The sequence below is a fragment of the Syngnathus scovelli genome, chromosome 3 (assembly GCF_024217435.2).
Source record: "Syngnathus scovelli strain Florida chromosome 3, RoL_Ssco_1.2, whole genome shotgun sequence".
Taxonomy (NCBI): domain Eukaryota; kingdom Metazoa; phylum Chordata; class Actinopteri; order Syngnathiformes; family Syngnathidae; genus Syngnathus; species Syngnathus scovelli.
The window spans coordinates 10,405,265-10,427,415 of record NC_090849.1 but is presented as its reverse complement, the minus strand read 5'-3'; the positions used below and the strand labels follow the sequence as shown (position 1 = coordinate 10,427,415).

General features: G+C 39.9%; 1 protein-coding gene across 1 annotated transcript in view; it reads left to right on the top strand.

Moving 5' to 3' along the window:
* Nucleotides 1-2,277: 2,277 nt before the first annotated feature.
* Nucleotides 2,278-22,151, top strand: part of LOC125965759 (NMDA receptor synaptonuclear signaling and neuronal migration factor-like) — a 32,605-nt gene continuing 12,731 nt past the window's right edge. The window contains exons 1-6 of the mRNA XM_049716598.2: nt 2,278-2,633; nt 14,324-14,385; nt 14,760-15,503; nt 16,815-16,887; nt 17,442-17,447; nt 18,843-18,911. Of these exons, the coding sequence (XP_049572555.1) occupies nt 2,524-2,633; nt 14,324-14,385; nt 14,760-15,503; nt 16,815-16,887; nt 17,442-17,447; nt 18,843-18,911 (1,064 nt within the window). The 5' untranslated portion in view covers nt 2,278-2,523. The remainder of the gene's footprint in view (nt 2,634-14,323; nt 14,386-14,759; nt 15,504-16,814; nt 16,888-17,441; nt 17,448-18,842; nt 18,912-22,151) is intronic.

The window sequence follows — 22,151 nt, the reverse complement described above, 5'->3', positions numbered from 1 at the left end:
AAAATTTGATTGAGTTTGCCTTTTTAGCTCACCGCATTGGATTCGAAATAATTGTGAGCTTTTTTATGACCGGTGTGGGCATACCTTTGAATGCTCTGCCCTTATTTTCCGTGAACACTGCCTTTATGGTTCATATTTTTTTATTACTCTGCTCGTCTCTGGTGAGCATTGCATTTTACAGGCCAGTTATGTGGCTCACTCACAGCAGCTGGCTTGGGGAAGCCATAAAAAGGTTTTGTAATCATGAAAAAGAATTGACATTGTCCCTGAAATACACATGCCCATTTGCAATTTATATTATTTTTAACCCATTGTGTTGTGGCCTGTGTTTAGAATTTCAGTGCAGTTTTTCTCAGTGTTGATTAATATTGTCTTTTAGAGAAAGGTATAAAATCCCTAGAAAATATTTCTTATTGTGGATAGAGTGAAAACTGATTGAAGATCCGGCCACACACAAACAAAATGCAAGTAAGAATTTATTCTTGGGGACTGTGTTTAAGCTTTCAATAATTTTTGGGCTTCATTCATTGCACTGTATTACTCTTTTCTCATGTGGCCACTACAATTGATACGTTTGCAAGATCAAAGTCAAAGTCAAAGTCAGCTTTATTGTCAATTTCTCCACATGCCAAAGACACACAAGAAACCAAAATTTTGTTCCCCGCTATCCCACGGTGACAAGACATGGCCCACAATAGACAATCAAGTAAACAAGTAAACAACAGCGTGCTGAATAAATAATGAATACATAACACAACAAATAAATAAGAGGAGCAAAAAGGAGCAAGTGAGCGTACAGCAGACATTCCAGAAAATAGCGCAATACCATTTAATGTGAATTTGAATTTCTTGATTTCAGCGGGTGATTTACTGTTGATGTTTTTTTCCACTTTCATTGGCTTGCGTGTTTTACACGTGCCTTCGGCAGCATGAAACATGCTGTGCGTGTATTTTAGCTGCGGATGCATGCAAACCAGCTAAATCCATCACCATCTCCTGGGGCTTAAAGCACTACTTTTTATTTTATATAGGATCAGCATTTATTTCTGTGAGAATAAACAAACTCTATTTGAGAGCGAGTATACATGCTTGATAATAACAAAAGGTAATACCATATAAGTGCCATATATAAGTGCAACATAAGTGATAAGTGCCACGTTGAAACAGACGAAAGCAGATGGCTGCTTAAATATTCATACAGTCAATTTGTTCATATGTTTGCTGACTGGCCACACACACGAGACGAGGAGAGGTGAGTGGAAATAGCGTCGGAAGAAAGAAGAGGCAAAAAATAAGAAAAAATGAAAAATTCAATCATGCTTCACACTTTCGCTTTAAGATTGTGTGATTCAGAAGCTTTGAGGTTCCTAGTTTAGACCATCTTGAGTCATCTTGATCTTGCAGCTGTATGTGTTGGCCACGTCAATGATGGTGGTTCATGCACGGTCACACGAGAACTGGGGCAACATGTCATAAAACGTGTCATTGAACCGTGACAACAATGTTTTGTGGCAACTAATTGGCATTCCAGGAAAATATGAGGATTGCTTTCCACACTGAAATGCATTTTGAAACCTATTCACTCTGAGGCTTGTTTACAAAAGTAATCATTTTCAGGCTCTTAAACGCTGCCTTGGTGAGAACAAAAAATGCCCAAATGGTAAAAAAAGGAAAAAATTGTGCTGACACGAGGCCGAAATTTGTTTCCTGCTTTCTTTCAGTACTTCATTGTCAGTTTATTGTTTGTGTTTGCTGTCTCCCTTGTATTTGTTTTAGTACTTTGAATTGTATTTTAGACTATTTTTCATAATTCCACCCTCCCTGTTTCCCTTTTTTCTATTTTTGAAAAATACATTATTATGGAAAGTACCTGTACCTGACTCTCCATCTTCTGTGCACTTGAGTCCTCAAACCCTGCCAAACCAACATATTGATTTGTTTTCTTTTTTTTTTTTTAATGCCAGAATTTGCTGCCAGAAAGCAACTCCATCCTAAACCCAAATCCCCTTACTGTGCAGTGGTATCGTGACTTACTCGTGCTCTATTTTAGTGTTTCTCAAATTTTTCCTGTGTTGAGAGCGAGAATTTGAATGACAAGTGATCCAATGTAATAGCATTTCAATGGAGAATAGTGTTTCCATGTGCAAGTAAATTGATTTGCAAGCTGGGTCAAGGAACGAATCCTGTTTGTAAGTCAAGGTACAAGTGTATACTATATTTACATCCTCCTGAGATTCTGCCCAGCTCGACCCGGTGCACGTGCGCACGAGATGGGCGGGTTGCTCTTCCATATATGGTTGGCACTTCCTTTCCGGACTCGTGGCTGGGGGAGTGTAGAAATGAGCATCACGTCTTGCACGAGCCACGGCTCCCTTCCCAGTTCACAGCACAACAGCTTCATTAGCTTCAATATGAAAATGCAAAATTGTGACTTATTGTTGTAGGGCTGTCATTTATTTTTCTTCTCCTTCTCATCTTCTTCTTTCTTTAATTTGGGTAATTTCTTTCGTCGATCATTGTGGAATGGTCCGCGCTTTCTCCTCTGGTCGTGTTTACTTCAGCATGGGAACTGCAGCGTCCAAAAGGAAAAATCTTAGGAGTGATGCGATATCATCCGTGGCCGCAAAAGTTCGGTGAGTACTACCTAGAAAGAAAATGAAAGAAAATAAAGCTGTACAAAATGTGAACTGCAGCAGAACCGTGCGACTTAGTGGGAGCTTAAAGTGATGCTTGTAATAGTATAACACACCGTGTTTGTGACTTGGGAAAGAAGTATTGTTTAGCAGAATTAAATAATTAGATTTCGATCAGCTACATCAAATTAGGAATATTGTACCTTTTACATGGCAAAGAGGCTATACAAAAGTTACTATAAAGAAACCATCCCAAAAGCTTACCCAAAAAGTACAAAGGTAACAAATTATATTTGCTGTCATGTAAAATAACACGCAAAAGTTTTGATTTCTTTCTGTTAACTGTCAAACGCAAGAACCAAGAAGAATCCAGCTGGTCACAATGGATCTGCATTAATTGTAATAACATTTCACTTTAACTTGATGCAGACTGCAACCAAAGGTCATTGTGTCAGATCGATGTATTCTCAGTTTAAAAGCTGTCTCTAATGTTGTTTGATTTGTGAACCCGTTAACAGCCTAACATAAATAAATAAATAAATAAATAAATAAATAAATAAATAAACAAACAAACAAACAAACAAACAAACAAACAAACATCTGATATGTCATGTTTGATGCTTGTATTCCTTTGAATTCAGTTAATTTTTAGTCCGTTCAGCAACTTGGCCAATCAGGCAAACAAATGTACTCAAAGGAAAAGACAATATTCACTGTTCGGCTGTCTACTCTGTGTTTTTCCTAACGGTAGCAATTTAATACTGTATAATTTTGCTGTGCTGTGAAATATAATTTTGCTGTGAATGGTAGTAGAAAAGCTAGATTTTTTTGATATTCATTGCTTAACCATGTAAGGCATGTGAGAACAGCTTCTTCTTTACAATGCCGACCTTGAGGCAATTTCTAGTTCAGGACAGCGAAGTCACAATCGAGCCACATCCACCCAATCACACAGCCTTGTGAATTTGAACTGCATAATACTATTTTAGCATTTTATATAAATGGCGATCATTCAATAGTGATCTCAAACTTTTTTGTTCTGTCTTTTTTGTTTTTTTTTGTTTTTTTTTATACAGCGTTAAGAGGGTCCTCTCACTCCCCCCCCCAGCAGTACACATTTTATTTATATACTCTCCAAATTCTGCAAACTACATTTAAAAAAAATATCTGAGTTCAAAGTTTTAAAAACTTGTTTTTGTTCCCTCAAGTTATCTGAGTTTTTAAATTTACTTTCCTCTTATTAGGTAGTTTTTTCAGGCAACACAGTGTATGATCCTGTGCCTCAGCTTTCCTATATGGAGTATACATATTGTCCCTGGGCTTGCAGTCATTCTCTCTGACCAGTCTCTCTCACCACAGTGAGGATAAGCAGTACAGAAGATGGATGGATGGATGGATGGATGGATGGATGGACGGACGGACGGACGGACGGACGGACGGTCGGACGGACGGACGGACGGACGGATTGATGGATGGATGGATGGATGGATGGATGGATAGAGGGACAGAGGGAGGGAGGGAGGGAGTTTGTCCCACATTACTGGACCACATACAGTCAGTCCCACAGTAGGAGATTGGCAAAGTTAAACATATGTGGAAAAATGGTTAAGAATACCTACATATGTCCTTTCCATATTCACATAGGACATATGTAGTACCCTTTAAGTAAGGCACCAAATAATCTCAATATGCTCCCCTTGTTTTACAATTTCATGACCCATTGAAAAGTGTGAAAGAAAAACAAATTGTTTTTGATACATATATGCATATGGGCGTTTCCCAAAACTTAACTCATGCACATGTAATAGTTTTGAATATGGACATACACATTTAGCACATTTACGTAAATATTTCCAGTTTGTGATTTTACACCTGCATTAGCCATTAGTATAGATTAGTATGAAATTTTCGCACTATAGACAATGGCACTTTTTAATTTACTTATGTTGCCACTGTTGGAATATATCTCCATAGTAAATCAAGGACTTTATATACGTACTTCCAGGAAGGGTCGAATATTAGTTGTGACAGAATGGGCATGGAAGGATTATACTAATCACAATGTATTGGAAAACGGACTGATTTGCATGACATTGTATCCTTTCATTGTAATGCTTATTCGACGATGTCTTGATACTGGCCTTGTGCACTGAAAGGATTATGTCAAGAATGGAGTTGAAGGTTAATCTATTTAGTATTAATAGAGTTTTGCCTTGGCAGTCATGAAAGCAATGTACTAGGCTTATAAAGAACTTTTTGAAACAATAGTTTTATTTTAATGAGTGCGTTTGACAGGACATTTTCTCAATTATTGCCCCCCCCCCAAAAAAAAAAAAAAAAAAAAAAACTGTTCACCAACAGAAAAAAAAGTGTGCTCTTTATTGCACGAATGTCTTCTCTATGCTTAATGGAAAAAAATCTGTATTCCTTCTCATACTTGATCTGGCCTATTCAACAATCAATTGAAAGTCATTGTATTGATGGATGTATTAAGATCATTTGGACTTAATGTATTTTGGAGATATTAGTTTTGAAATGTTGTAAAAAAAATGTTATATGTGCATGATCTGTTAAATACAGTACGTAATTGGTTAGGTTTGACTGTGTTGTTTAGCCATCCCCATTTGAAACACTTGCCCACCTGCATGAGTGGCTGTCTAACATAATTTCTGTATTTTGTAAATTGGATGACTTGTTTTGCTTCGGCGTCTATTGATGGAACCACTTACAGCCTTTTAGGAGAAGGGTGCACTGTCATTACCCAATGTAGTGCCTTTGTTGTTGCTGGTTTGTAGCGGAACAAGAGCCATAAATTTCAAGTGATGCAATTTTGCTTTTTGCCAACATGGGTCATGTCAGCGTAAAGAACAGAAAATTTGTGATAAGAACGGCTATCGGTTGACAACAAATTAAACAGAACTTATGGAAACTGTTAATTTGAGCTTCGTATCACGTCAATTAAATATGCTGATCAAAGATGTCTATCTTAACAAGAAACTTACAAATGGACCACTAAATAAGCAAAAGTAGTGACAGAGGTATTTGTGTACTACTATTACACCTATATATGTAGGTCACTTGAAAATACAGGGAATTTTGAATTAACACTGAAACCGGTGTGTTGTTTGAAGACTTGTTGGCTCGTGTTCGCACGATGGTTAACATATTAAACCATGGTGAGGATCACGTTGTTCAATGGCATCAATGTATGTATCCGAGGCCAGTCCATTTCCAAAGACTATGAACTGAAAGGTGTGTATGCTTGAGGTAAGTTGTATAAAAATAAATGTGAGAGAATTGGATCAGTGGTGCACTGGTTAGCACGTCTACCTCAGGTTGCAGAGGTTGTGGGTTTGATTCCAGCTCCAGCCTTCCTGTGTGGATTTTGAATGTTCTCCCCGTGCCTGCATGGGTTTTTGTTCCGGGTACTCCGGTTTCCTCCCACATTCCAAAAACATGCATGGTTGGTGAGTTGGGTACTCTAAATTAGGGCTGCAGCTATTGAATATTTTAGTAATCGAGTATTCTACCGAATATTCCATCGATTAATCAATTAATCGGATACAACGTAATTTTTCTTAGTTAAAGAGCAATTATAACTATACAAGAGAAAATAAAACATGTCACTTAATAATGAACAATCAATTGTTTTCCTTTTTTAGAAAATAAACATTTTATTTATACATTTTGTGCAAAGAAGAAAATCATATTTCCTACATTAGGAATTGCTCTCATTGCTAAATTGCTTTTGAGATGTGATTATGAGTGTGAATGGTTGTTTGTCTATATGTGCCCTGTATTTGACTGGCAACCAGTTCAGGGTGTCCCCCACCTACTGTCCTAAGTCAGTTGAGATAGGCTCCACCACACCCTTGACCCTCGTGAGGACAAGTGGTTCAGAAAATGCATGCATGGATGAATTGAGGAAATGCTGAGTGACGCATTTGCTTGTGATTAAGAGCGCAGGAAGGAAGTGACGTGCCACTGCAGCCTACAACAGGTCACTTGATGGGCCAAATTTGAAATGCTTGGGCATTGACTTGACACTCGTGTGTACGTGCGTGCGTGCGTGTGTGTGTGTGTGTGTGTGTGTGTGTGTGTGTGCGCGTGTGTGTGTGTGTGTGCGTGCGTGCGTGCGTGTAACAAAAGGTTGAAAATTGAAAATTTTGAATTTAAGACAAATTGCTCTTGAAATGAATTTGAATTGGTTGGAAACTGTGTAAATCCAGACTAAAATATCATCGGCTTGCATCAACTAAAAGTCATAAAAGTAAACACATTTCTGACTAAAATAAGATGTGCAGGGTTTTAATAGACTAAAATTGACTAGACTAAAAAGAGTATGACTAAAACTTGATAAAAACCGACAGTTTCACACAAAGTCTAGACTACTGTATTTTCTGGATTATAAATCGCTCCGGAGTACAAATTGCACCAGCCATAAAAAGCATAATAAAGAAGGAAAAGACATACGTATATATAAGTTGCATTGGAGTATAAGTCGCATTTTTGGGGGAAATTTATTTGATAAAATCCAACACCAAGATCAAACATGTCATCTTGAAAGGCAATTTAAAATAAAAATAGAATCGAGGCAACAACAGGCTGAATAATTGTACGGTATGCTCTCGTTACATGACGCATAAACAACGAACTGAAAACGTGCCTGGTATCTTAACATAACATAATAAGAGTTACATATTCTGATAACTATAACATAAAAAACATGCTAACAAGTTTACCAAACTATCCGTGTCACTCCAAATCACTAAATCCAATGAAATGTTCATCTTCTGTGTCACTTTCAAACAACTCCGCTAACTCCGGAGGTAGAAATTGCGGCGCTTCCTCTTCTACGTCGCCATTTTTGTTAAGTCCTTCTCAGTTGTTTCTATATGTTACCGCCAATGTTGAAATTATATAATTACAAGCCTCGAGCGCCCTCTTGCGGTTTAGTGTGAAAATAACATGTGAAATTAACTAATAATGTGTTAATAATTTAACACATAAGTCGCCAAATATAAGTCGCACCGCCGGCCAAACTATGAAAAAAAAAAAGAGACTTATAGTCCGGAAAATATGGTAAATTAAAATAGCATTTTTTGGCATACATCTTTGGGAAGTGCGTGCTTCTGAGTCTCGAGTAGTTGCTCATTCCACTATTTAAGTTGCTTAACCCTGATATGCAGTATGATTGTATGAAATGCATAACCACTCCCCCAACCACAAAAGCATCTCACAAATGCAGAAATCCCTTTCCCTTTTCTCAAACCATTAAGGCACCTATAGTATATGCCCCTCCAGCTCTGTGACACTGCTCATTAATGTGTCCCACTGGGAGGCATCTATACGGTACATAATTCACCATATATATGTACTAGTTCTTCTCCTCCACAATCATGTGGGGAAGTAATCATATATACCTCATGTGAGCATCTCCCAAGCATGCACTGTCTGGATCATTGTCTTCTATATCGACTCTCGACTTGTTTAATACAAATTTCTTGCTTATTTTTCCCATCATCCCACTTCCCGCTCTGTGCTTACTTTCTATTTTTGGTCTTAAAGACGCTTGTCACCGTATTTCTTGTGCTCTCTCCTCCCCCTCCTTCATGTCACATGGCTGAAAACATGCAGTAGGAAAAAAAATCCAAAAGCACATGGCAGAGCTGCTGATAGTGCAACTGCACTCAGCCATAGCTAAATCAGACACAGTCAGACGCTTTCATTTTACTAGTATGTCTACAGTCCTGTATTTTATGCTTTTTACATGTGCCACTTATCAAGTACTAAGTGCTAAAAAGGGAAACTCACAGCTTTGTGATTCAGTTGTACCAGTGTGAGTGATGACAATAAGCTTTTGGTTCAAACAGAGTTCACCAATCTATTTTTTATGACGTAGTTTATATGATAGAATTTAACTGTATTCTGAGATAAACTATGATCTAATGTGTTATTTAGATCTAACCACTAAGCATTTAGACAAACTGTGAACAATACGAGTTGTTGTTGTTAAAATGTTTTTAAAAATATGTATAAATAAAAAAATAGTTTTGTGCATTTGCCATGCCATGTACTTTTTGGATGCAGTTCACTTTCAACATGTGAAACTATCTACCAATATTAGTGACAGTCTCAGCAGGAACCCATAAAGTCAAGTACGCTACATGGTGACTTTGAACATTGCATTGCTTTGTCCTCCCCGAACTAGGCTGTGAGCATGTTGACATCCCTCTCTTCCGAGTGTAACATATGGATTTTTTGTAAGTGCTCCAAGTCATGGAGATGGATTAAGCATGATTGCATTTTCTTCCTTGTGCCCTACCTCCTTCTCCCCTCGATTCATCCAGTCTTCACGGGAAATTCCGCCACTGCACGTGCAGCCTCATATTTAATTACTTAGAGTGTCATAGCGAGCAGGCATATAGGCTGCAACATCGACATAGCTATTCCATTTGACTGAGGCTCCAGGAGATTTATGTAGACAGCTTGCTGCACAGTGCATGTGTAACCCATTTATTTTTACTTGTGCTGCTTAATACAACTGTGTAAGAATATACCTATTGGATCGGTGTAGTCAGTCGAACTAACCCCGTGATAGTGTACAAATGTGTGTGGCCGTTACCATTGGCAGAATGTACCCTTAAGTGTCAGTGCTGTATGTAGGTCAACTGAACAATCAAGATAAAATTATTTTTAAAGTAAAATGAATTTTTCTGAATTGTAAATTGATTTCAGGATATACAGTACTTCATTTGATGAGCAACAACATACTGCAGTTCAGATAAAAGAGGAATATATAAATTACAGTAAACGTTTGTTAAATAAAAATGGCAAGTGGTTTGTCTTGGAGACATGTTTCACTATACTGAAGCACCCTAATTACTATGCAGATTGCAAAGCCATCAAAGCCATCATAAAGAGAATTGACCCATAAGGGGGATGTTGCTATGCTTTAAAATTTCATTATCTATTTCAGTTCAGGGGTCACAGGACAAAATGGAGCATTAAAAATCGAACAGAACCATGCATAGCAGTGGCTTTGTGGTAGTATTCCGCATTATCAACTGTGCTCATCTCTCTCACTAAACATTTTCAGCATGTGTGTGTGTTAGTACCCTATTCTTCATATTTTGAGGACACAGATTGGCGTCCTGTTGGCGGACGCAGACGAAAAGTCACGTTTCTACTCGAGGTGCAACGGTACAGATAATCCACAGTACGGTCCATCGCTTGGTTTGCGCGCCACGGTTTTCGGTACACCTTATTGCGCATGGAGAAAACACTTTTTCTATCAAAATATTGCTTTATTTTGCTTTTAAGCAGCATTTTTTAAATTCTGGGATTGATTCATTAATAATGATTTCGACATTTTCAAATGAAAATGCAAAATTTGCAGTCGTACTGTAACTGGTAAAGTTAACTTGGAAAGAAGATCTTTAACTAAACAGTATTCCCTGGTTCTTCGTGGGAGATGCGTTCTAGAACCACCCGCAAAAAGTAAAAATCCGCGACGTAGAAACAGTATATGCATTATTTAAAAATGTAAATATCAATGTACTGAAATTACCAACACATACATAGTGTTTCTCGAAATACTGTGTTGCCAGCTGAGTACAGTAAAACAAGTCAGACAAAAGAACAAGCTCCCAGTCTCTCCTGGGTTTGGGAACACAAAATGTCCAAAATAGATGCTGCAGTTTTGAATCCAGCCAATGAAAATTTTAATTTACGACTACCAATATTTATAAGCGATTTTTTTTGTTGTGAGTCGGTGGGGGAATACTTTGAAGACCTCCTCAATTCGACCGACATGCCTTCCATTGAGGAACCAACTGGTGCAGAAGGTGTCGTGACACGTGACAATATCACGTGTTTGTTCTTTTATTTACTGGAAAGGTACAATACATGCCCAGAACAGTGTGGGAATGGTTATCAAGGGAATGGAAAATGTATGTAGTTATGTAGTGTAAAGGTATTGGGGAAGGTTTAAAAATCTTTCCTATTGTGTACTGGACCGCAATGCAGCAGGATATTCATGCACAACCATGACTCACTTTGGTTTCGCTATGCATGATGTCCCCTGGGTTAAAGTAGTGTGGCAATTTTGAAGATGGACACTTTGCATTGCTTTGCAAGATAAACCATACTTCTTATTACCTTACAATAAAAATACAAAAATTTCAACGTGTTTAAATTTATAAATAATGTATATAACATTGCTACATCCCGGTATTGCGCTTTTTGCGGGTGGTTTTGGAACGCATCTGCGGCAAAAAACGCGGGATCACTGTATTACCGTATTTTCCGGACTATAAGGCGCACCTTCAATGAATGGCCCATTTTAAAACGTTGTCCTTATATAAGGCGCACCGGACTATAAGGCGCACCATTAATGCATCATGTCAGATTTTTAATCCAAATCAAATCATTCTCCGTTTTATCTTTTTTATTTCAACTTCAGACGCAACAAATTACTTCATAATCACAAAATAATGATCCATAGTCTTTTTGATTCATGATTCATAGTCTTCAGCGGGCCACTTATGATTGATTTCATGACACAATGCTTCGGGCCAGTTTAAATTTAGGAATTTGGTCCATATATAAGGTGCACCGGACTATAAGGCGCACTGTCGGCTTTTGAGAAAATTTTAGGTTTTTAGGTGCGCCTTATAGACCGGAAAATACGGTAATAAGATTAATTATCATTATTACCGTATTTGCCGGTGTATTGGTCGACCTTTTTCGATCCAAAATCGACCGAAAAAAATCGACCTCGACTTATACACCGAGTCATAAAATTTAACTTCGTATTCATCGCTTCAAATGTGATGGTAACCAAGGCCGTTTCTCATGCATCTCATTGTGCGTTGCACTTAGAAAATTTGAACCGTGCGGCGTGCGCGACCTGCTGGAAGTCCAATGAGGCGCCGCGATCTCCTTCGCGGTGCTTATTAAGTGCCGATCCGCTCGGCTTGGAGCTATTTCCGACCTCCCGTTGGTGCCGGGCGGCGTGCGTGAGCTCGCCGGCCGCGATCTCCTGCGCGGTGCTTATAAAGTGCCGATCCGCTCGGCTTGGAGCTATTTCCGACCTCCCGTTGGTGCCGGGCGGCGTGCGCGAGCTCGCCGGCCGCGATCTCCTGCGCGGTGCTTATAAAGCGCCGATCCCCTCGGCTTGGAGCTATTTCCGACCTCCCGTTGGTGCCGGGCGGCGTGCGCGAGCTCGCCGGCCGCGATCTCCTGCGCGGTGCTTATAAAGCGCCGATCCCCTCGGCTTGGAGCTATTTCCGACCTCCCGTTGGTGCCGGGCGGCGTGCGCGAGCTCGCCGGCCGCGATCTCCTGCGCGGTGCTTATAAAGCGCCGATCCGCTCGGCTTGGAGCTATTTCCGACCTCCCGTTGGTGCCGGGCGGCGTGCGCGAGCTCGCCGGCCGCGATCTCCTGCGCGGTGCTTATAAAGTGCCGATCCGCTCGGCTTGGAGCTATTTCCGACCTCCCGTTGGTGCCGGGCGGCGTGCGCGAGCTCGCCGGCCGTGATCTCCTGCGCGGTGCTTATAAAGTGCCGATCCGCTCGGTTTGGAGCTATTTCCGACCTCCCGTTGGTGCCGGGCGGCGTGCGCGAGCTCGCCGGCCGCGATCTCCTGTGCGGTGCTTATAAAGTGCCGATCCGCTCGGCTTGGAGCTATTTCCGACCTCCTGTTGGTGCCGGGCGGCGTGCGCGAGCTCGCCGGCCGCGATCTCCTCCGCGGTGCTTATAAAATGCCGATCCGCTGGCTTGGAGCTATTTCCGACCTCCCGTTGGTGCCGGGCGGCGTGCGCGAGCTCGCCGGCCGCGATCTCCTGCGCGGTGCTTATAAAGTGCCGATCCGCTCGGCTTGGAGCTATTTCCGGCCTCCCGTTGGTGCCGGGCGGCGTGCGCGAGCTCGCCGGCCGCGATCTCCTGCGCGGTGCTTATAAACAGCCGCATGCGCACGGCCTCCCGGAATTTGAACACATTTCGTCAATAAATTTCGCATATTGAATTTTGAAGTTTAATATAATGCAACAATTGAGCTCGACTTATACAAAGGATATATCATAAAATCGTAAATTTCCGTCGAATTTTAGGGGGTCGACTTATACACCGAGTCGACCTGTACACCGGCAAATACGGTAGTAATTTTGCTGTTGCTATTGTTGTTGGTGTTGAGGGAAAGAGAAGCAGAGGACGCAAACGACAAATGTATGTGGACAGCCTCAATGAATGGGCAACTCATAAAGAGCTAACAAACAACCAGTTCATGAAAGCTTCGGATGACAGAGAAGAATGGAGGGCCATGGCCGTCAATGCCTGTTCCAGGCAAGACACTTGATGATGATGATGATTGTTGTTGTTATTATGATGATGAGCCAAAAAGTGATCTACGCTCATACCCTCACTTATGGTCATGAGCTGTGGGTTGTAATCAAAAGATACTTGATACAAGCAGCCAAAATGAGTGGGATACGGCAGAGAGTACTCGCATCATACAGGTCGTTGCTGTTGCAGCGCACAGATTTACATATTGCTGCAGCGCAAGCTATCTTAGCGCCTAGCTGTAACATTGCCAAGCAGCCACGAAAGATAAGACTTCTGTGAGAATGAACGACAATGTTACATTGATGCAACACTTTTTTAACCAGTTTGGTGCGGGACCATGCAAATGATTGGTGAGTGTGGAGTACACGAACCTTTTAGAAAAGAATCACAGCTTTGAGGTTTTGGAAATCACCGAGAATGTGATTTCGGACCCAATCGTTCTGCCCTGGGTGGAGGACTCTATTTATATCATCACTACACCAACACAGCTAGACAACATATTAGACTGTCTTACACATACAAATTATTGCATTTGTGGCTATTCGCTCTCATTTGCATATTTTGCAAATGCATAATCCATGCAGCAGGAACCACAGGAACGCATAGTGGTATATCCTGAGTGTACGTATACAAGATTCAAGAATTTTTACTGGCCATGTTTGAGCGTGCCAAACAAGGAATTTGGCTTCGGTACATCTCAGCCTCTGTTCAACATTTAGGTGACTAACAACACTCAGGACATGTGCGAAAATTGACAAATATTCTCAAACATCCCCTGATCTTAAACTCCCAGGAGGGCAAGGAAAAACTCAAAACTCCTACTAGGGTAAATGTGAAGCCTTGAGAAGAGACCACAGATGGGAGGATCCCTCTTCTAGGATGACCAGGCTGCAGCAATGGATATGTTTCAGGTCTTGCAACATCAGACACTGGCACCTGAACGTTGGTGATCAGGGCCCGACTTGTGTCCCAGTACTAACCCATGGGTCTGCACAGCCTATCTCTGGTTTACTGTGAGCTTCACTCACGGATTTAATTACCCTCTGCTTGTTTCTCCCTGTGATGGTCAATTGGCCAAGGATTGTGTCGAGACAAAGTCTGTTTACTTTCATTGGCTTCCTCAATCCACTCTTCTCATTGCACTGTAAATTCCAGCATAATCAGGAGTTTTGAACCCCGTCTGGCTACAGCAATATTGTTGAAATGTTCTAGGAGTCCCTCATCTGTTTCCCCAGGTCAATCTTCAAGCTGAAGGGGATTCCCTTCTTTAGAGTGTGATGGTGTTAAAAAAAAGTTAACTTGGGTTTTGACAGATAATGTTATGTTCTCTACTTATTGTGTCTTAACAGCGCAGCCAGAGCGTTTGGAGAATACGTGTCCAATCCCAATTCAGAACACCGCAACAGAGCAGGTAGGTGAGGTCATTTGACCATGTTGCTTCACCTGACTGATTTTTTTTTTTTTTTTTTACCACTTTGGATGGTCACTTGTTCTTTAAAATGTGACAATTTGTGCAACTTTTAATAAAGCCAAGACTTCTCATCCAACATCACTGACCTAATTTTACCAATTACTAAATCTTGTATTTGGAAGGTTGAAATCTGTTATATTGTATAACATATTCCATATAGTCTTCCATGTTGAGTTTGTAGTCAGGACAGTAAAATCCTATTCTTCTGTTGTACTTTGTAGTTAACAGTATAATTTGAACTTTATGTTTACAGTCTCAACTTTTTTTTAAATGCAATCACATTCAGTGACTTTCCTGTTTCATGTTGTCTGTAGATCAGCTGTTATCTGACACCATCCCTGGCCATAGCTGTGACTCTCCAGACATCAGTCACTTGCAGAACAACAATCTGCCACTTCAGAGCCACTCTTTGCCCATAGCTAAATCAAGCAAGACTGGTCAGTCCAATTGTAGTGCCCAGATACAAGCCCAACCTCAGTCCTACCCAGTCAAAGCTCACGGACCTTCTAAACGTAGACTCTCTGCTGAACGGAGCCTTTCCACAGAGAACCCACCAAGCACCAAAGACTCAGAGGGGTGTGTGACAGTGAAGCCAGCTCGGGTGTACACAATCACAAAAGAGGTAGTGATGACTCTGGGCCGAGGCAGTGAGGAAAGCCTGGAATTGGAGGTGCTGAAGAGCAGCAAGGAAGATCCACTTTCCCAGACGCAATGCTACAACTCGTCCTGCACTGACCAGCGACCATCTGCCCGTGGTAGCCATTACCGTAGTAGTCATCACCGCAGTAACCATTACCATGCCCACCAGAATCAGGGAGGCCCTTTGTCATCATCTCAATCACTGCAGAGCTCTGACAGTGCGAGTAATATCCGAGACTGGGGCTTGAGGAAAGAGGGTTCAAAAGATGACGGCACTCCAGATTGTGTGACCTGCATTCGTGCCCCATGTCAAAGCCAGCGCTCCCTGGACCTGGATACCTCACCACGGAATGGAAGGAAGCACCTTAAGAAACTAGAGAGGATGTACAGTGAGGATAGAACATCTACTGATGACAAGGGTAATGCATCTTTACAGTCATGATTTCTCAAAAATGATAGTCATCCATCCATCCATCCATCCATCCATCCATCCATTCATCCATCCATCCATCCATCCATCCATCCATCCATCCATCCATCCATCCATCCATCCATCCATCCATCCATCCATCCATCCATCCATCCATCCATCCATCCATCCATCCACCCATTTTCAATACTACTTATTCTGTTTGTTATCACGGGGAACCTGATACCTATCCGAGTTGACTTAGGGCCAGAAACGCAGATGCAGGGTTCCAGACAAACATTTTTACTGGAGCACCTGACTTGAAAATTTCAGAGCACTGGAAGAAAACTTAGGGGTGCACATTCTAAATTGACTTGCAAAGTAAATATTCAGATTCACATTTTCACTGTATTACTTATAAATACTTGCAGAAACTATTTTTTTTTCAATTCACATTTTGTTGTACAAGTTTCGACACAACAAACCCTAAATTATGCAGCTTAAATACCGCGGTTCATTTATCGCGTCTTCAGTACATCGCAGATTTATTCCCAAATAAAAATATAATATAAAAATTCTAAATTGAGTAATTATGGCACGAAAGTTGCTCGCACGCCAGCAGAAGGCAGGGATTGCCCACACAATTGCAGTATGTACACTTGTACTATTATAAAAAAAAAGTTGTTATAATAATAATAAGAGTTCTAAAAACACATTTACAGTATCGTACCTTGTTATAAAAAACATTCTTATAATAATAAGAGTTCTAAAAACATATTTACAGTATGTACACTTGTTCCTAGTAATAAAAAAGTTGTTATAATAATAAAATAATTCTGAAAACATATTTACAGTATGTATACTTGAGCTACAGCTACATGTACACACACACGTATCATATTTATATTTATAATATTTATACATTATTTTCTGTATGTCATTTCTACTATTAATATAGTATTTACATGTTTGAAAGTATTCGTTAATGTTCTAATGGTAACATATGCACTTATATGGTTTCATATGAATTTATTGATACACAAAAAATTGATGTAGTAAGTTAAAAATGAGAGGCTGACATGGATTTTCACCTATCGCGGTGGTCTTGGAACCAATTATCCGCGATAAACGAGGGATTACTGTATTATATATCTTAACCAATACAGAAAAAATGCTAAATTCATTTAAGAGCCTTATGCACTTCAGTGAAACTTATTTTGACTGTTCTACATTCTATTTTTTGTGATGACAGAAGATAATTCCTACTATAGCCGGTTCCCAAAAGAAAACACGTTGAGCTTCCTATTTTTTGTGATTACAGAAGATAATTCCAATAGCTGGTTCCCAAAAGAAAACATGTTGAGCTTTCAGACAGCAACTACCACCATGCAAGCGTAAGTACAGCATTTCTACATTTCTTCTCCTTAAATGTGTATAATTCTCTATCAAGTTCTGGTCAGGTCTGTCGGTAAATAAAACCAGTTTCCAGATCATAATTAAATCCACGTTGTGTACTGTTCCACCGTCATAGGATATTTCAGAAATATAATCGATTACGTAACAATTTGTGTTAGTGAGCACTTTTTCTTCGTCAAGATGATCCATTCACGGGTTTGGCCTATCTAGATGCTATTTAAACAAAATGATTATTGCCTTAGGCTGCCCACAATAAAATTCCCCAATCAACTCTGCAGTTTTAAAGGATTGATTTTTTTTTGTATCCTGTTATTGACATAATGATCACATAGAATTTGGGTAATTTGAACCTTTGGTATCCTATATGACAGCTCAGGTATGCATTGCAAAAACCACTCCTGTTCTCCACCATATGAGCTGTTATGTGATGAAATTCAACCGATGCCTATTTATGATTTGGCTGGCCATGCTGCTAACTTATCTTCTATCTTGTCTTCTTTCTCTGTGGCGGCGTTCCAAATCACGACTGTAGAATATCGTGAGTAATTTCTTCACCCACCCACACTCTTCATATTTGGCATCTTTTTTGGTTCTCGTCAAGTCAAGCAACACCTTGAACGTTTTTCTGCATGTTTTGCACATTTACCCCTGTGTTATTCAATTTATTGTGCCCTCAATAACCACATTTACTGGACTGAGTATTACCAACTTGGTCGAAGGTGCATGAATGGCACAAAAAGCAACAAACTAAACCAATTTTTTTAATTCTCTCTTTACAGTACAAATCAAGAAATACCCCGGTGATGCTAATACTCAGTCCTACAGTATGACGCATGAAATGTAATGGTCAGCGCATATTTTTGCTTATTTGAAAGAAAACATTGTCACCTTCAGTAAATCATTGCTGCATGTGATGGATACAACATTGTAAAATAAGATTGGGGGATGTTTCATACGCAAATAGAATATGAAAACCCCAACGTGATTAATCTTGAAACTATTCCAGTAATAATATGGTGCCAATTTTCTAATCAGGCTGGGCAGTGATAATGTTCACTGTACAGACATTCATTACTTGTCCTTCCCTAGTAGGTTGGTGGCTATGAACATTCAAAAACTAACTGCAGGATATGACTTGATATTTGACGCACATTATGTCCGACATCATGTCAGAGCCATTGTTATCCACTTTAGAATAGAATGACAGGGCTCACTGACTAAGTTCGACAGTCATTGAAATGGCTAGGGTTAATCAAGTCTTAAATTAACTATTATTTACAGTAAAAGCTACACAACAAACTGATGAATAACTAGTTTTGACAGACTGGTAAAAACTGTTCAACTAGTTTAAAAAGATGGATGGCAATAAAAATGGCTAGCAATATCTCTTTTTAAAAAGTGAAGACAATTTGTAAGTTTTGTAATGACACAAAGTCGATGCAAAATTTGTCTTTGCGGGCCACATCAAATGATGTGGCGGGCCGTATTTGGCCCCCGGGCCTTGAGTTTGACACCTATGGTCTACTGTCAAATACTCATAAGCAGTCCCCTTGGTATAAAACGTTTGATAAGGCACACTTGAAAATTCTTAATTATAAAAGCGTTTCTCTTTGGTACATTGTGTGTGTGTGTGTGTGTGTGTGTGTGTGCGTGCGTGTTTGCGTGTGTGCGCGCGCGTGTGTTTTCATGCTGTATCCTGCAATAACCTGTGCCAATCCATGAATAACTCTAAATACTTCAATTACCTTGACTGAACCTAAAACCACTCATTTTGCTCTTAAAAGCGTTCTTCAATCTTTGCTCATAATTTAACCCCTTAAACTCACTGATATGGGTCAGGTCACTAATATGGGTCAGATCACATCAAAACCAAATTTGCCCTACCAAACCCTTCTCCCCCTCGCACCAGCTTAACACTTTGACATTCTGGCAGGGCTTTCCGGGGCATTGCTGAGAAAAAGAGACGGAAAAGAGAACAGGATGCAGCCACCGTGATCGAGAGGTACCATGTCCTGGCTTTCCTGTCCTGTCCTGTCTAAAGCTAAACCGTCCGTTAACAGCAACCCTGTCGCACAGCAACAAAATCATCAGATTGCCTATGAAATATTAATTTCCTCTATCCTTGAAGGAACACGTTAATTTTTCCATGCTGCTTTAATGTATACCACCTGTCACATCAGGTTTAAAGAGAAAAAGTATTTATCATAATTTCCAAAATGTAAGATGCACCTAAATATAAGCCGCACCAGCTAAAATTAAGGGAAAATCCTGTTTTGTTCATGTATAAAACGCAATTATGAAAAATCCATAGATAAACCACACTAAACTATAAACCACAGGGTTCAAAGCTTGTGTTTCTAATCTGGAAATTACAGTGCTTGTTTTATTAAGTTTTCTCCACATTAGTTTAAACAGTAGATGAAAGCATAAACATAACAGGAGCACATTTTCCTTTTTTTAACACATAACTGATTCAGTGCTGCAATTTTCACTCAATGTACTCTACACATTTGCCCTCTAGTTGAGTAGCTACCCATCCATTGCTCACCAAGATTCATTTCAAAATACTATTAAAAGAAAAAAAGCCTGGACGTTCTTAAAATGGATATGTGATCAGCTGTAGCAGTCTTGGAAGACCTGACCTAAAGAATGGAAATGCATAATGTAGTGTGGCTTTCTTTTCACAGCTCCCTCAAACATACTGGATCAGATATCAGAAGCAATGCATATTTGAGCATTAATACTTCACAATTAAGGACCCAACAAAAGTTGTGAGGCAAAAGTTACCGACATGAATCATGCTCAAACACTTTAACAGTTTAACCTTTCAGACTCAGCCGCCTTATTTACGTCGATATCAAAACTAAGAAGGTATTTACTTTGCCATGGATAACTAATTGGAAGCAGGAACTAGTTCACATTTGTCATTGGTATTATACTGACAATAATCACTAAGGATTAATGGTGTTGCTGGAATTTTCATTAAATGTGTAGCAAGGAGTAGCAACAAACATGTGTAGTTTGTGGCATCACAACAGTTGTTTTGTCTTTGGAGCTCAAGAGTTAGACTGGAATTCACACACAAGATAGTCCTGGTGAATCTTTGCATACAAATGATTCAATGTCTGCAAAACATAATAATTGGCTGGCAACCATTTCAGGGTGTCCCCCTGCCTACTGCCCGATGTCTGCTGGGATAGGCTCCAACATGCCCGAAGCGGCATAGAAAATGGATGGATGGATGGATGGATGGATGGATGGATGGATGGATGGATGGATGGATGGATGGATGGATGGATGGATGATTATTACCTAACTGTCCATAGCTGATGCAGCCATGGCCAGCTTTCCCATTTAAGGGAAGTTAAGTTGACCTTGACAACTGTGGCTAAAGTAACTCTGTATTTTCACTTAATGCATCCTGTTGGGGCAATGCCTGTCTGTGCATGAACAAAACAAAGTTTGTTTGAGAGTATATCACGTGTTTGTCAGGGAGATCTGTTTCAACTTATTCAACCTGTCGAGAGAAAAAGATTGTTAGTGCGCTTGTGTGCGTGTTTGTGTGTGTGTGTGTGTGTGTGTGTGTGTGCGTACGTGTGTGTACGAGTGCCTAGTCAGACTTCAAATTACCGTGTTTTATCAGCGAGGTGCATCTCATTCAGCTTTACAAATTATATATGCGTGAATATAAAAGACTAGTTTTTTTTTGCAAAGGTCACAGTAGACACATTGGCATGAATCTGACTCCAGACTCGTTGTGTGGGAGTGAAGTGATTTTAAAAGCTCTTGTCACTCAGTAAAAAAGTGTTTGCTGACTGATAGATCTTCCTCTCCTCTGACTCATGCCTCTATTTTAGGCTTCATATTCACGCCTCCCGCAATCAGCACTGGCATGAAGTTGGCTTTATAGCAGCACGTCTGTCTGGAAAAAAGAATGGAAAAAGTATAATAAAATTTGATTTGGGTGGCAACATCAGGATGAATTTAGTTTCAAAAGGTCTGGGTGAATTGTGTTTTTATGGTCATGCAATTATATTTCAAATTCATAATTAGCTTATGTTCGACTATCCATCAGTCTTTGTCCGTGCAAGAATGCAACCCTCACTGGAATGCATGTCATCACGTCTCACGAGTAGCAAGGATGTCAATATACAGCATGTGTACCATGGCTCGTTTTAATTTTCTCCATCTTTTAGAGCTTTGAAATTGTTGTTACTCTGACTGATATGTGGTTATTGTCAGATGTCATCGCACTCTGAAAAGGACAATATTGGGATTTACTTAATGTTTCTGGCATTTGTGTAACGAACTACATCTTCTGAAAACCTACAGATGCAAATTTACTGGAAATGATTTCAGCAGTTGCAAAATCTCCCATTTATTTCCCAAATAGTAACTCAAACATACAGTGAAATGTCATGATTGAACATACATGTGTCATTGTTTAACTTGCACAACACTTAACAACCACTTTCAGCCAAGTCATGATGAATAAAAACACATTTTCAGGCTATACATTGTTCCATTTATAAACCTCTTAAGGCGGAGCCTCTGGTCGATTTCTTTCTCCTCAAGTAGTTTTTATCTGGTTCAAGTATTGCCTTTGATGGAGGGCAAAAAAATAAAAACACAGCATGGTTGCAATCAGATACAGTGATCCCTCGCTACTTCGTGTTTCATTTATCGCGGCTTCACTACATTGCGGATTTTTTTTCAAAATTAAAAAACTATTTAAAAGTCAAAACAAAACCTCTAAATTGAGGAAACATGTATCTAACCTCTAGGACAATGTAGTATTGCTCCAAATGTTCATTTACATTCCTTTAGAAGTCCGTTTTCGCTTGTTAGCACGAATATGAATTAGCATATTTCCGCTAACTCGTTAGCCTGCCCAGTACTTCTTGTTGGTGACCGTATTTCGCAGATTTATGGAACCAATTATCTGCGATAAACAAGGGATTACTGTACTTCAGTGTGCAGGTGCACACGCAGTAAAACACAAATAGATAAGCATCAAATTTCCACACAGACAGACAGACAGACAGACACACACACACACACACACACGCGCACACACACACACACACACACACACACAGGGAGAATTTTTTTTGATGGGACCTTATTGTTGACTATAATCCCAACATTTGACTCTACTTGGGCCATATGAGCATACATCTTGAGACTTACTGCATTCATTTAATAGAGTTTGATCTTGACTAGTCCTCACCTGAATCTTAAT